The sequence below is a fragment of the Durio zibethinus genome, chromosome 14 (assembly GCF_047325235.1).
Source record: "Durio zibethinus cultivar Kanyao isolate XHJ-2024 chromosome 14, ASM4732523v1, whole genome shotgun sequence".
Lineage (NCBI taxonomy): Eukaryota > Viridiplantae > Streptophyta > Magnoliopsida > Malvales > Malvaceae > Durio > Durio zibethinus.
Genome location: NC_143175.1, coordinates 6,158,966 through 6,175,627, shown reverse-complemented (window position 1 = coordinate 6,175,627; position 16,662 = coordinate 6,158,966). Strand labels below are relative to the sequence as shown.

The 16,662-nt window shown below is 27.9% G+C and overlaps 1 protein-coding gene across 1 annotated transcript; it reads right to left on the bottom strand.

The window, feature by feature from the left end:
• Window positions 1-8,784: 8,784 nt before the first annotated feature.
• Window positions 8,785-9,704, bottom strand: LOC111295344 (uncharacterized). The gene is made up of 2 exons (XM_022888802.2): window positions 9,334-9,704; window positions 8,785-9,180 (listed from the first exon to the last, which is right to left on the bottom strand). The coding sequence occupies exons 1-2, from the start codon at window positions 9,589-9,591 to the stop codon at window positions 9,004-9,006; spliced, it is 435 nt and encodes a 144-aa protein (XP_022744537.1). The 5' UTR covers window positions 9,592-9,704; the 3' UTR covers window positions 8,785-9,003.
• Window positions 9,705-16,662: the final 6,958 nt, after the last annotated feature.

Genomic DNA, 16,662 nt, shown 5'->3' with positions numbered 1-16,662 from the left:
TTTTGATTAACTAAATTAGAGTTGTAAAATGGCTTAATTTGAATAATTACTTCAAAATGTCCATTTTGTATTGATTTTAAAATAAATAATTTGATCTCTAAAAGAAATAAACAATTTGAACTCGAAATCATTATAACATTTATTTTAAGTAGAAGTCATTTATTCACAATTTTTTTATTAAATCCAATTAGTGGTTGATATTAAGATCTAATTAAATTCTACTAAAATTGGTTCTTATAATTTCTAATAATTTTAATTTCACTGGGTACTTATCTGTTTTTTCATTTTGTTATGATCAAATTAATCATAAATTAATAAATAAAAATTATTTACACTCGAAATTTATTATTTGGAAATATGTTAGCAAAACGTATTAACAATGAATGCAATGAACGTAAACCTATGATAGTGTAACGAGTTATAAAAGCTCTTGCTAAATTGTTTTCTTCACTTTTTTTTCATGGGGCAAAGCGTTAAATAAAGTTAATCAAGGAATTGAAACACATCAATTTAATTTTTATTTTTGGAAATTTTATCTTGCATATTTCAATAAATTCTTATTTGTTAGCGAAAGAATTTTTTTTATAGTTTTGCATCTTGATGATAAAAAAAGTTAATTGAAAATAAAATTTTATATTTAATAATTAGAAAAAAAAAAGGTTTCTAACCAAACAAAATTATAAAGCAAACAAAGGGTGCTATTCTTTATTGATATTTAAAATTTCCACACGGGATTTGCTATCCATAGGAAACAAAAATATAACATTACAAACACGTAAATGCAATAGTCTATTGGCTGCCAAATTCACTCAATAGTCTAAGAATGGTAGTGCACAAGGCACTTTATTTACTTTGTAATTATTATAACCTATTGACACAGTCGATTAAGCAGTACTTATTATTGCCGAAAATGTTGGGAAATTTCCATCCCCAATATCAACTTCTGAGGTGCATCCTTCAAGTGTACTGCTGCTCTTGTTACTGGATTTGATCAGTGCATCAAAAATTGCAGGCCAACGGTCGGTAGTAAAGAAGCCAGCTTGATCAACCAATGTTTAGGCCTTCATTATACAAGAAATCATAAATTGGTTTAATTTTTCTTTGTTTTGAAAATTTTGGGATATTATTATTATTATTATTATTATTATTATTATTATTTACGTACCTTGTTAGGATAATTGGGTGGATTGAACCAAGCCATCATTACATCATAAAATTTGCTAACGCAATTTGTGACGCGATACACAACAGCTCCTTGTGAACCATTTTGATTTCCAACATGTCGAAAAGTAGCTGTAAAATTAGATTGGATCTGACTAGGGTAATATCAGAGTCCATCAACATGCCCTTGCCAATCATTGGAAATCTGATATATGAGCGTTGAGCTAGTAATGTTTTTAACATTACAAATGGTGGTGGTGACTTGAGACATGTTGGTGTTCTCTAGCTGATCTTCTTCCTTGTGGGTGTTGTGTTTGTGCATGATGAGACTTGCACATTTATCATCTATTTATATTAGTTTATTCTGTATAAACGACAACATTTCTCTTATTATATATGTAGCAATATTTGCATGTGTACACATTGTCAAAGGATTTTTTTTTCTTTTTCATGGGTAAAAGAATTTGTAGTAAGAGTAAATCCTTTGATTTATAATATTTGTTGGGGAACACCACAGCTCTGATATCATTTGTTGGGCTAAAAGCCTCCAATCCAATCACACCAGCGGAAGTGAAATCAAACAAGAAATCAAACACACAAGAGACAATAATTTAACGTGGTTCGATCCAACTGACCTACATCCACGGATGAGAAAAAAGATCCACTAGTTGTAGGAAATTATAAACTTACATCAAATCATCAACTTCACTCAACAATCAATACTCATAAGACACTCTCAATCTCCTCTAGTCCTATGGAGTATTTTCAACCCAAATAAACACAAACCCAAACCCTTGTGCACCCTTTCAACATAACCAAACATATACCCATATGCTCCCATACATCATATCTATGTAGACCCTCTCAATCTCTTCTAGTCCACTCACAAACAAACATACACACCTATAAGACGTAGAGCCCCAATACTCTTATGGGGTGTCTATCCTACAAAACCCTACAACTCTCTTACATTTTTTTTCTCATACCTAACCGTGTAGAGACTTCACCTATTTATAACCAAACAAACTTGCCCATTAAGAATCCCTCTCTTCTTAGAATTCTTCTCCTGTAAGTTAAACTTGCCTATTAAGAATCTCTTTCCTTTTAGAATTCTTCTATTGCAAGTCAAACTTACCTATTAAGAATCCTCTTTCTCTTGGAATTCTTCTTTTGCAAGTATTCTTGTCCATCAAGCAATATCTGATAAATCCCAAACAAATCTCTAACAAATCTCAAACAAATCTCTTATGGGATTTGAGTCAATATTCCCAACAATATTGTGACACCGAAATATTCGTTCAAAGAGGTGTTGAGCTATGATAAAATGGCCATTAATTATACTAAATAAAGATGTAAAAATGCCAAAACTGCATGTTTTGATGTAATGACTCATTAGCGATCAATCAATTTGATTTGTAAATTAAAGTATACTTTTTGAAAATTGATAACTGAGATAAAAATGCTTGATCTGCATCTTTCCCATGTATCTATTTTCCTGGAAATTCCGTTTAGGTACAATTATTTTCGTTTTACAAATTGATGACCCCTCATCATCATCTTATTATTATTATTATTATTATTATTATTATTATTTCAACTTAATTGCCTATTACTTATTTTTCCTTCAGAAGGATTTATATTTTATTTGTCATTAAAAAGTATGTTGTTTTTATAATGTAATTTGAATGAAAAATTGATTTAAACGTGAAATAAATTCAACATTTTTCATTCATTTAAATATTAATTAATTATTAGAAAAGACGATGTGTTATTGGCATGACTTAATCATTCTTTAATAGGGAAAATAAGATTAAAACGATTCTATTTTTCGGAATAAAGATAGCGGAAAAGCCTTAGGTCGGAAAGAAAAAGAACTAAGCATGATACGGTTAATAAGAAATTGCACATCACATAAAAGTCAATTATTTTTTATTCCGACCTACATACGGAAAATGCACGTTTAAGAGGAAAAAAGAAGTCAAAGTTTGTTTGTACCAAACACGTGTTATACAAGACAATAAGCCGGTACGTCAACAAAGCCAATTCAACTAGTGACAATTAAATAATTTTTATTATGAGAAATTAGCGTTTCCTGCAAATGAGAACTTTTGGTGAGTTCGTCTGAAAATGATTCTTTTCTCGTCTCAAAATGTTTGACTAGTTAAAGATTGAAACATAATTGTTAATGTAGCTAAGACAAATTGAGGGTAGTGGAAATTATCCAGCCACTTGTAAATCATCGTGCTTCATCTTATCTACAACGTCTCCGTTGTGGACAAAGGGGGGCAATTCTTTGGAGTCACACAATGAGGCGACTGAAGATTATCCAGCCAAGTGTGATATATATTATATTGAAGATTACCCCGTCCGAATCAGACCCAAATCCATTTCATTAGAAATTGTCAACAACTTGGACTTGTTCAATTTGAAAGAATTTCCTAACTGGAAAATGATTCAAAAAGAAAAATCATATACGTTCAGTTTCCATCGATGGCAGTGTATTAATATTGTTTATTAGTTTGCTATATCGGTAAATTTTTTATTATTGTTTGACACTATCTGATAAAGTCATGGAAATGCGTAAGTTTAATGATGAACTTTCTCGTATTATTTTATCTTTTCTACATATGGTAGGTACAAAGGTGAGCTAAGTTTAAAATTTTGGATCATAATCCTTCCAATTATGGAAGTTTAAAATCGATCCACAAGTCAAGTTTTAGTTGTTTTTTCTAATAATATTTATTCAACTTTTGTATACTTGGCTAATTAATTGAACTTAACTCGAGTAGCTAGTAAGGGTGCAGAGGGATGAGTACCTTTGTGGTAATCCTAAATTTTGTATTTTAGTGTAAACCTTGTTCAAATGCATTTTCAATATGGAAAAATTAATCATTTAAATCATTTAGACGGTTAAGATATAAATTTATTCAAGTAATTAATCTTTACATATTTCAAGTTTAAGTATTGAGATGTACTTTCAATTACTTATAAATTTGTTTAAAATGACATGAAATTAAATTTAAAATTTTAAGATGTTTGTTAATAAAAAGATATTTTGTTGAGCACATATCTTTGTTTAGATTTTAAATCAAGAAGTGAAATTTATAACTTCAATCATGAACAGAGCATTGGAGATGGGCAGTACTTGGAAAGTAAGTGCTTAAGATAGAAGGCTTTCCGGTTGAACAAGTGCTCGGGAAGGAGAGTGAGAGTGTCAAAGTTAGAAAACTTCCCAGTGTAGGCACCTAGATTGAAATGAATTTGCAATTTTAACGTGTCCAATGATTTGAGCTTTTAATTATGTTTATTAAATTTAATTACTATATATTTTTTATCGATTAATTATTAAAAAAATACTAAAAGTCAAACTGGTCCCGAGCATTAAATATTGGCCAAATTTCCCTCCCATTTTACTCCTTCCTCTTTCGGCTAACAGAGAAGATAAATGATCCAAACATTGACTATCTCTAACCATCCCACTATTTCAGCTGAAAGTCAGCTGCATTGTTCCTCTAATTGCCAAAATTCGGGATTTGAATCCCTGAATGTCAGGGAATTGAATCCTTAAAATTAAGGGATTTTGGCCCCAAATTAGCACAATAAGAACACAGCAAAATCAAACAGGGGGGGGGGGGGGGGCAATTTTTCTTTCTAGGCAAAATCTCAGTAAAAATCCTACACTGCCAAGATCTTTGCTAGACACTCTCAACAGCCAATCTCCCCCTCTAGCCGAAACCCATTCAAGCACCACCGTCCCTAAGCCATCCCTCACGGCATTCACTGCCAATCCAACCTCTCCCTAACCACAACCACCACCGCAATACTCCTACCCAAAAAAAAAAAACCTCTGATACCCAAAAAGCCATTCATCCGAGATCCGTAAATCCCTTCAACCGAGCTAAAAGCCAGCAAGAAAAAAAAAAAAAAAAACCACATCCCCCATCGGGGAACCACAGCACCACAAAGCCAAAAAAAAAAAAGAAAAAAGTTCACGGTTTGAGGTGGTTTTGGAGCGAGATCTATGGAGGAGATGAAGAACTGGGAAGGAAAAAGACGTAGTAAAAGCCCAGGCCATTTAGCGGCGGAGGAAGCGAGATCTCGGCTCTTGAAGCCTCTGGCTCTCAGCTTAGATCTAGGGAAATTTACTACTTTTTGGGGGAATCTAAGCAGGAGGTTGAAACGAACGTGTTGGCGAAATTTGGGCTTAAACTGGCACCGGCGACCGGCTCAGGAAGGGGAAAGCTGTTCGAGAGAGAGAGGGTTTCTTTTAGAAGAAAAGGTTAAAATGGTTTTTTTTTTTAAAAAAGCTTGCTCTGTATTGTAAAAAAAAGAACACAAAACGATGTCGTTTGAGGAGTAAACAATCTGCACCTGAACCTCGATCTGGTTTGGGATCCGTGTGCCCGATCTGCTACCAACCATAAGCTTAAGGACATGATGGGTCCAAACGATCTGGTTCTGAACTAGATTGAACTTGTCGAATACCATTTTAGGCCGGGGGAAATCGTATCTGAATCGGTTTGAACGGCATCCAAATCGACTATTGAGCGAATCAGGTAATTTTTTATTTTTTATATTATCAATTTTTAGCTTTAAATTGTTTTATACTTAAATTTGTTTCGGACTTTGAGTATAGGATATTTATTTTTTTAAATAATAATGAAATAAATAATAATAGAATTATTGAATAAAGTGTTAAATTAAAATCTATTTACATATTAAAAATAATAAAAGTAATATATTAAGTGACAAATATTTCAAACAATAATTTTTTAAACGGTTGGAATATGTGATTGATAAACAAAAAAATCTTTTAAATATTTTACATTCTACCAAAATGATTATAAATTTAGAAGAAAATTTCAATAATACTTTGAAACAAAAATAAATAAAATTTTCCAAAATATTTCTTAAAATAAAATTTTCTATCTTTTTAATTATCACAAGTGAAATATTTATTGAATGTGGGATAATTAAGAAAATTATTTACTAAATATAAAAATTTAAAATAATGAATAAACTTGTTATAGATAATGATTGTTTAAATAAATCTTTCAAAATATAACTTTTAAGGAAGATTAAAAGGGTTCAATTTTCATTAATTATTGAAAGAAAAAATAATTTTAGATTTCATCAAAATGTTGGGATGATATAAAAATTATTTTTCTAAATAAAGGGTTATTCAAATAACGCAAAATAAATAAATAATAAAATACAATAAATAATAAAAAATAAATGTATTTATTAAAAAAAAATCTCTTAAATAAAAATTTTAAGAAAATTTGAAAGAGTTTTATTTTTCTTAATTATTTTCAAGTAAAAAAATTTTTTGAATGTCACTAAGGAATTGGGATAATTTAGAAAATGATTTTGACCAAATAAAGATTCATTTAAATAAAAAATAAATGAAAATAATGATAGATAGTAATAATAAAAAACATTTTTAAAAATAAAAATTAATTAAGTGTTTAATTCAATTAAATCTCGAGTAAGAATTTTAAGAAAAATTGAAAAAGTCTTATTTTTCTTAATTATTACATAGAGGTATGATTTTTGGATTTTACTAAAAGGTTGAGATAATCCTAAAATCAATTTTATAATAAAAATAATAATAAAAAAAATAAACAAACAAAAAATATAGAATTCAATGAGATATATGTAGTAATATATCTTATCAAATTGAAATTCAATGAGTTATAGACTTTCAATTACTTTTTACTTATTACTATGTTAGATAACCATGACACCATTTCACTTACAATTTTTTTACTACATTATTCCTACAATTTTAAATTTTATATAAATTATGGATTTCTTATAAATTTTGATAGACTTAATACAATTTTGAATTATAATTGATTCATTATAATATAATAATTATAGGTTATATGTGTTGAGAAATAAATATGCATAACACCCGCATACACAAACGATAGAGAAAACCTAAAACAAGAATAAAATATATTTTTTTCGGCCTAATCTAAAATGATATATTTCAAATTCAATCCACTAATAAATATATATCTACAACTGAGCCTTTTGAAATGAAAAAAATTATCAAAAAAATTTCTTACTCAAAACTTAATTTAAAATTTAATTACATCATTTTAATAACTCACTCACTTAATTATTCTTTTAGTGTCTAACTATTCAAGATTATCAAATTAAAAACAAAGTATCTTATTTATAAAGGTGAAATGTCTTATATTTTTACTAAATTCTTGATGTGGGATATAAGAAAACTCTCAACTCTTATAACTTCATTCAACTTTTGATGTAAGATTAAGAGATTCAAGGCAAACTTCAATAAATATTTTATTGACTTAAATCTTTAAACATTTCATAATAGTATTTGCAAAGCTGACATGTTTACTCATTTTTCTTTATTACATTTTAAGAATCCTAACAACTGAGTCTCCATTGAGTATGTACAAGTGTTTTTTGATACTATTCTCTTGTAGAATCACTCTACTATTCTTGTACACTTTGCACCAATCATTTCGTCCATAAAATGTATATACATGAGCAGTTAACTCACTCAAAACAATCAAATTGTAGCTACAACTCGGTGCATATTTTACATGATGAAGAGTCCTAACAACATTATTATGAAATTTAAGGCGAACACTCCTAATGCATTCAATCAGCACATTTTCATTGTTGGCAACCATAATGTTTTCATACTTTCCATTTTCTTCCAACTCCACAAATTAACTCATATCATTGCAAACGTAAACAGTAGCAACTGAATCTAAAATCTAATCTTTATCACCCTTTAATGTTTGATTCTCATCCACAAAAGTCGTTAAAAGTACATGCTAGACAAATAAATCTTTAAAACTAAAACTTTTGGAATGAAAAAAATCACCAAAAAAACTCTTTACTAAAAACTTAACACAAAATTTAATCACAATCTTTTAATAGCTCACTTACTTAATTATTCTTTTGGTATCAACTATTTGAGATTATAAAACTAAAAATAAAGTATCTTATTTATAAGAGTAAAATTTGTTATATTTTTATTAAATAAACTTTCAATTCTTATAATTTCACTTAATTTTTGATGTGAGATTAAAAGATTTAAAGTAAATCTTAAAAATATGTTCTCAACAACCATTAAAATGATTTGATAAAGAAAAAGATTTTTTTTGACATTGAGTTTCTTTGAGCCAAATACGAATTTAGTAGAAATATAGAAAAACGTTTTGCAAAATAAATTAAAAAAATTAATTTATTCTTCAAACTTTATATTTAGTTTTTATTGTTCCACTAGATAGAAGATCGGGAATAGAGATAGTGAGGCTTGAGTTTTTACCTCACATATTTTTTCAAACATTTTTAGTCAATAGGCCAAAAAGTTGACAAACTTTATATTTCATTCTACTCATTTTCTTTATCCTCTTCTCTTTTTTTATGTCCAAAAATTATATCCTTTATTATTATTTTTGAACATCTAGTATTCCAAATTAATTTTTATTTTTGAAAATTATTCTCAAGTATTTCAATAAATTCTTATTTGTAAGGTACAGAAAATATTTTATAGTTTTCATCTCGACCACAATAAAAATGAAATAAAATTTTATATTCAATAATTAGAAAATTTTTTCCCCTATGCTAACAAAGTTATAAACCAAAGGGTGTTATTCTTTATTGATATTTAAAATTCCCAGATGGGATGTACGATCCATAAGAAACTAAAATATTACAATACAAACACATCAACACAGTAATAGTCTATTGGTTGCCAAATTCACTTTAATAGTCTAAGAGTGCAAATGCACAAGGCACTTTATTTACTTAGTAATTTTGACAGCCTATTACATCAGCCATTAACACAGGCAATTAAGTAAAACTTATTTTCGCCGAAAATTTTGCGGCACTTTTATCGTCAATTTCAACTTCTGAGGTGCATCCGTCATAAGTACAGGTGCTATTCTTGCTGGATGCTTCCAGGGAATCTTTAATTTCATCCCAACGGGCGGCTGTAAAGTAGTCAATTTCTTTGACCAGAGTATAAGCCTGCGTTATACAGTTAATAATCATACGTTACTTTAAAATTTCTTTGTTTTGCAATTTTTAAAAAACTAAGAAGTAAAGTGCATTTTAATTTGGTAAAGACTTAAGATCATTATTATTATTATTATTATTATTATTATTATTATTATTATATACCTTGTTGGAAGAATTGGACTGAGCGTACCAAGCCACCATTATATCCAAGGATTTGTTATTGCTCTTTTTAATGCGATACACAACAGCTCCCTCTGAACTATTTAGATTTCCTGTATGTAGGAAAGAAATTTCAACAAGAGATAGGATCTGATTAGGATAAGAGGCCGTACCTTGCCAATCTTTGCAAGTGTGATATGCCATCGATGAACTAGTCTTATTTTTAACACTACAATTGGTGGTGATCTGAACTTGAGCCATGTCAGTGATCTGCAGTTAATCTTCTTCCTAATAGGTTTAGTGTTTGTGCGTGATCTGAGTTAGCCCATCTTTCATCTATTTATACTAGTTTGTTGTCTATGAAACGACAGCCATTCACTTATTACATATGTATCAACGTTACATGTGTACAAATTGCCAAATAAAATTTTTTTCTCTTTCCGTGGGTAAAAAAAATTGTTGGAAGAGACATGTAAATGCTCTCGTTTATATTATTGTGACACCAAAATTGTCGTTCAAACAGGTTTTGGGCTATGAAAAAATGGCCATTAATTGTTTTGAATAACATTGTAAAAAGGCTAGAACTGCATGTTTTGATATAATGACTCACTATTGATCATTCAATTTGATTTGGAAATTGAATAATACTAATTTTTGAAAATTGATTACCGAGGTAAAAATACTAAGTCTGTGTCTTTTCTATCTATTTTCGAAGAAATTCGTTTTGGTACAATTATTTTGGTTTTACAATATTGATAACTTAAGTGTTCATCTTATTATTATTTCAACTTATATTACTTAGTTTTTTCCTTTAGAGAGATTTGTATTTTATTCGTCTTTGAAAAGCATGTTGTTTTATAATGAATTTTGAATGAAAATTTGATTTAAACGTGAAATAAATTCAATAATTTTCATTTATTTGAATATCAATTAATTATTAATTAGAAAAGATGGTGTTGTTGGCATCACTTAATGATTCTTTAATTGGGAAAAGAAGATTAAAGCCCCTCTATTTTCGGAATAAAGATATCCGAAAAACCATACTTCGGAAACAAAACCTCTAAGCATAATAATGTTAATAAGAAATTGAACATCAAATAAAAGTCATCTCAATTATTTTTTGTTGTGACCTATCACCCGAAAATGCACGTTTAAAAGAAAAACAAAAAAGAAAATCAAAGTTTGTTTGTACCAAACACACTTGTTATACAAGACAATAAGCCGGTACACCAACAAAGCCAATTCAACTAGTGACAATTAAATAGTTACGAGAAGTTAGCTTTTCCTGCAAAGGAGAACTTTTGGTGAATTCGTCTGAAAATGATTCTTTTCTGGTCTCAAAATGTTTGAATAATTAAAAAGATTGAAACAAAATTGTCAATGTAGGTACAAGACAAATTGAGGGTAGTGGAAATTATTCAGCCACTTGTAAATCATCGTGTTTCATCTTATTTACAATTTGTGGATAAGGGGGCAATTCTTTGGACTCACAGAATCAGGCGACTGAAGATTATCCGTTGGAATCAGACCCAATAACTTAAACTCATTCAGTGGAAATTATCCAGCCACTTGTAAATCATCGTGTTTCATCTTATCTACAACGTCTGCATTGTGGATAAGGGGTCTGCATTGTGGATAAGGGGGCAATTCTTTGGAGTCACAGAATCGGGCGACTGAAGATTATCCATTCAAATCAGACCCGAATTTATTCATAAAAAAAAAGTCAATAACTTCTACTCGTTCAGTGGAAATTATCCTGCCACTTGTAAATCATCGTGTTTCATCTTATCTACAACGCCTGCATTGTGGATAAGGGGACGATTCCTTGGAGTCACAGAATCGGCGACTGAAGATTATCCGTTCGAATCAGACCCAAATATATTTATAGAAAAAAGTTAATAACTTAAACTCGCTCAGTGGAAATTATCTAGCCACTTGTAAATCATCGCGTTTCATCTTATCTACAACGTCTACATTGTGGATAAAGGGTCACAGAATCAGGCGACTGAAGATTATCCGTTCGAATCAGACCCAAATTTATTTATAAAAAAAAAAGTCAATAACTTAAACTGGTTCAGTGGAAATTATCCAGCCACTTGTAAATCATCGCATTTCATCTTATCTACAACGTCTGCATTGTGGATACGGGGGCGATTCCTTGGAGTCACAGAATCGGGCGACTGAAGATTATCCGTTCGAATCGGACCCAAATTTATTTATAAAAAATGTCAATAACTTAAACTCGTTCAACTTAATCGAATTTCTTAACTCGAAAATGATTCCAACTTAAAAAAGAAAAAATCATATACAGTCAGTTTCTATCGATGACAGTGCATTAATATTATTTATTATTTTTCTATATCAGTAAATTTTGTAATATTATTTGGCCCAATCTGATAAAGTCATTGAAATGAGTAAGTGAAACGATGCACTTTTCTTGTCTTATTTTTATCTGTTGTACTATGGTCGGTACAAAAGTTTATTAGGATAATATAAGCTATTAGGTAAAAAAGTCCTTAATAAATTAATCATCCAATTAATAGAAGCATAATCAAATAATCAAATAATTATATAGCATATAATAATTTATCATAGCTCAACTTAATCGATTTATATTCATGGTTAAAAAAAAGATGCACTAGTTGTAGAAAATTATAGATATATAAATTATATCAATCAACATTCAACAATTAATACTCATAGATCATATCAATCTCCTTTAATCATATAAAATATTCTTAAACCAAAAATATATATGCTTATGTTTATCTATACACCATATCTATGTGGATTCTCTTATTCTCTTCTAATCCACTTAAACATACACTCACATAAAACATTAATTTCTTGTCGTCGTATGGGATGTTTATCCAATAAAATTTTATAATTCTCTTTCATCATTTTTTTATATCTAACTCTGTAAAGATTATACTTATGTATAAACATACAAAATTATTTATTAAAAATCTATTTCTTTTTAGAATTTTTTTCCTAAAGCCTTCTTATCTATTAAGTAATATTTAACTAATGTCAAACAAATCTCTTTTGAGATTTAAGTCACTATTTTCAATAATCTCCACTTTACCTCAAATTTCATCAAATCATTATTTTTCATATTAGATATCTTAGCTCCACCAACAATGGAAGTATTACACTTATCTTCTCTTTTATGTCTTCATACATCATGTAAATTGATCTTCAAAATGTAAACTTTAACTCCTCTCTTAAATTAAGCTCTTTAAGGCTTACATTTTCCTATGTCTCGAACTTTAAGTCAAATACCACTTATTAGAATCATGACAACTTTAATATCAGTTGTTAGGCAAAAAAGCTCCTAATCAATTAACTATCAAAGCTAGCAGAAACATAATCAAACAATCAAGCAACCATATAACGTGATTCGACCTAGTCAGTTTGCATTTGTGGATAAGAAAAAAATTCTTTAATTGTAGAGAATTACAAATATACAAATTACATCAATCAACACTCTATAATTAATAAATATAGATGCTCTCAATCTTTTCTAATCTGATTAAATATTCTCAATCCAAACAAATACATACTCATGTATATTCATGCACCATATCTATATGGACCCCTCTCATTTTCCTTTAATCCACTCAAACATGCACTCTCATGATGACGTAATCCTCTTATAGTCTTATGAGATGTCTATCACACAAAACTCTACAACTTTTTTATATCTTTTTTTCATACCTAGCTTTGTAGAAACTTTATCTATTTATAAACATATAAACTTACCTATTAAAAATTCCTTTCTTATTAGAATTTTTTTTCTACAAATTTTTTTATCCATAAAGTAATATCTAGCCAATATCAAACAAATCTTTTATGCGATTTAAGTCATTATTCCCAATAAGGATAGCTAAGTTTAAAATTTTGGATCTTAATCCTTCTAAGTATGGAGGTTTAAAATTGATCAATAAAGTTTAAGTTGTTTTTTCTTATAATATTTATTCAACTTGTGTATACTTAGCGAATTAATTGAAGCTAACCTGAGTAGAGCTAGTAAAGGTGCAGAGGGGGTGAGTATTTCATTACCAATCCTAAATTTTGTATTTTAGGGTACATCTTGTTGAAAATGCCTTTTCAACATGGAAATATTAATCATTTAAATCATTGAGACGGTTAAGATATAAATTTATTCAAGTAATTAATCTTTTATAAATTTCAAGTTTAAGTGTCGATATATATATTTTTTCAATTACTAAGAAACTTGTTTAAAATAACACGATATTAATTTTCAAATTTTAAGATTTTTGCTAATAAAAAGATATTTTGTTAAGAATATATCCTTGTTTAGATTTTAAATTAAGAAGTGAAATTAGTTGGTGAAAGATAAGTACAACTTCAACCATGAAAGAAAGCATTAGAGATGGACAGTACTCAGAAAGGGAGTGCTCAAGATAAAAAGAGTGCTCAAGGTTGAACAAGTGCTCGGAAGGAGAGTGAGAGTGCTCAAAGTTAGAAAACTTTCAGGTTGAATAGGTGCTGATGATGAAAGCATTTAGTATATATAAAAATTAAGCTTTCAAGAAGGAAAAAACACTACGAAAGAAAGTGATCGATAAGAAGGTCTTCCTTAATTTTAACAAGTTAGATTTTAAGGAAAGCTTAAAATGCATGTTTTCTATAAGACTTTGTTAGACCTTGTCATAACGATTTTTTATTTAAGGGACTTGATCGTTAGATTTGAAGAAACTTTATAAAGTTATCATCAATTTTTTTATATTTATGTGATTAGTCATAAAAAAATATCATTTTTTAATAAAAATCTTAAAATTAATTAAAATTTACTAAAATATGTTTTTGATTTGCTAAATCAAAATTGGATCCAAGAGTATAATTATGAGTACGAAAGATATTAGCACTCTTACATCGTCCATCCAAAAAACAATACCAATTAAATGTATTATCCATATACTTTGATAATATGGTATTTTTTATATTTAAAGTTAATTTTATAAATTTATTTATGATAAATTTTTTTATTATTTTTGTAAAAATTAGTTATTTAAATATTTTATAAATTCCTCAACTCCTTGGCAAAATTTTTAGAAAATATCCTCATTCAAAAAAATTTTGAGAAAAATTTTGAGAAAGTTGACCATTCACAAAATTTTTAAAAATTTCATTTGAAGATACTTTTTATTCACAAATAACATATACAATTTAAAGTATTATAAATTATTTATGATTATTATTATTATTGTTATTGTTGTTGTTATTGTTGATGTTATTATTATTATTTATGTGATTATTTAAATAAAGTATTATTTGAAAAATTGATTTTAGGATTATTTCAATTCTTTGGTGAAATCTCAAAAATTATTTTTTTGTAATAATTAAGAAAAAATAGGACTCTTCCAATTTTCTTAAAATTCAGCTCAAGAGATTTAATCGAATTCTACTTAATAATTATTATTTGTTATCATTTTATGCATTATTATTTATTATTATTTTCATTATTATTTTTTATTATTTAAATAAACCTTTATTTAGATTATTCCAACTCTTTGGGTGAAATTTAAAAATTTTTTTCATTGGTAATAATTAAGGAAAATAAGACTCTTTAAATTTTTCTTTAAAATGTTAATAATTTTTTTTATAAATAAGTATTTTATTTATTTTATTTTCATTATTTATTTTTTTTAGATCTTTATGTAGTGAAAAAATATTTTTAGATCATCCCAACTCATTGGGGAGATCCAAAAATATTTCTTTTGTAGTAATTAAAGAAGTTTGAACTCTTTCAAATTTTTTTTTAAAGTTACATGTTTTAAAGATTTATCCAAATAATAAATTTTTTATTTCTTATTTGTAATATTTTTTTTAGCAAAAATAATTTCTTGAATTATCTCAACACTTTAACAAAATTTTAAAAAAATATTTTTACTTGTAAAATTAGGGGAAAAATAAAACTCTTTCCATTTCCTTAAAAATTGTGTTTTTATGATTTAATCATTTTTGTTTTAGATCAAAAGTTACTATTTATATTTTTGATTTTAAGGTTTTAATAAAGATATTACTCATAATTTTTTTTAAAAATAATTATAAAAATAAATAATAAAAATCCTAAAAAACAACAAAAATAAAATAAAATAAAAGTAAAATAAAAATAAAATGAAAATGAAAATGTTGAAAAAAAAAAACTTATAAATGGGTTGGGTCTTTTGCCGATTTACATGCTGATCCTGATAGGTCAGCCCGACTCCTTCAACTCTAAGACAACGTTGTTTTTTATTGGGTATTTAATGGCCTTTAGTATTTTTTTTATCATTTTCTCTTTTCTCCCTTTTCTTTTTTCCCTAGAGCCTCACTTCCTAGAATTTTCCTTAGTTCATCGGCCATTACAATTACCTAGTTTTAGACCGATCGCTATCATGTCATCGCAAGAACATCAATTAGCGTTAAAAAATTCAAAATTTTTTAAAAATTCGATCAATATTTCAGTGATTGAAAAATTCAAACGGATACTAAAAAATTCAAATTGATAATAAAAGATTGAATCAACCATCAAAAAATTAAAAATTTTTCAGATTACCGTAAGCCAAAAAAATTTTCTAAAAATTCTTAAAATGATCCTTTTAGTCTCTTAAGCACTTTTTTTAAACTAAATTTTTCAAAAAAAAAAAAAAACTCAATGCGTAAATCAAACTTTTTGTTTTCAATTTTTTTTTGTTTTTGATTCTTTTTTTTTTTAAAATGGCTTTCTGATGGTTCCCCTAAGGGATGTGGTTAAAAGATTTTTTTGCTAGATTTTGGAGTATTAGCAGAATGGTAGAGTGATTTTTTTAAAAATTTTTTCTGTGTCAATTGCTCACCTTTTTGTAAAAATTTTTTCCTTCATTTTTTTTTTTCAATTTGGGAAGCCAGAATTATAAAATTGATCATGAATCCACATCTAGAAAATCTGAGGTTGGGGGACGATTTTCCAAAGCCCTCAAGAATCTTGCTACAAAATTTGGTGGAGGGTAGGTGGCAGGTGTTCGATGCAATAAATGTACGAAGACCGGAGGATGATGCACGAAGACCAAATGGAAGGGGAATAAAGGAAAAATTTTTTTTAATAGTTTGATTTCAGTTGTTAGAGTTGAAAAGATAATTTATCTTTTTATTTTATTTTTTTATTCTAAAAAGGAAAAAAGGAAAAAAAGGAAAAAAGCCAACAAACAAATCAACTAGCGGGCTTTAAACATTTAGGCTTATAAAAATTGGCACGAGCTCGTATAATCAGAAATCAAATTTGAATTGGACTGATTTTCAACCTATAGAATTCGAGAAAAATCGATCCAAAATAGAATCCAATTA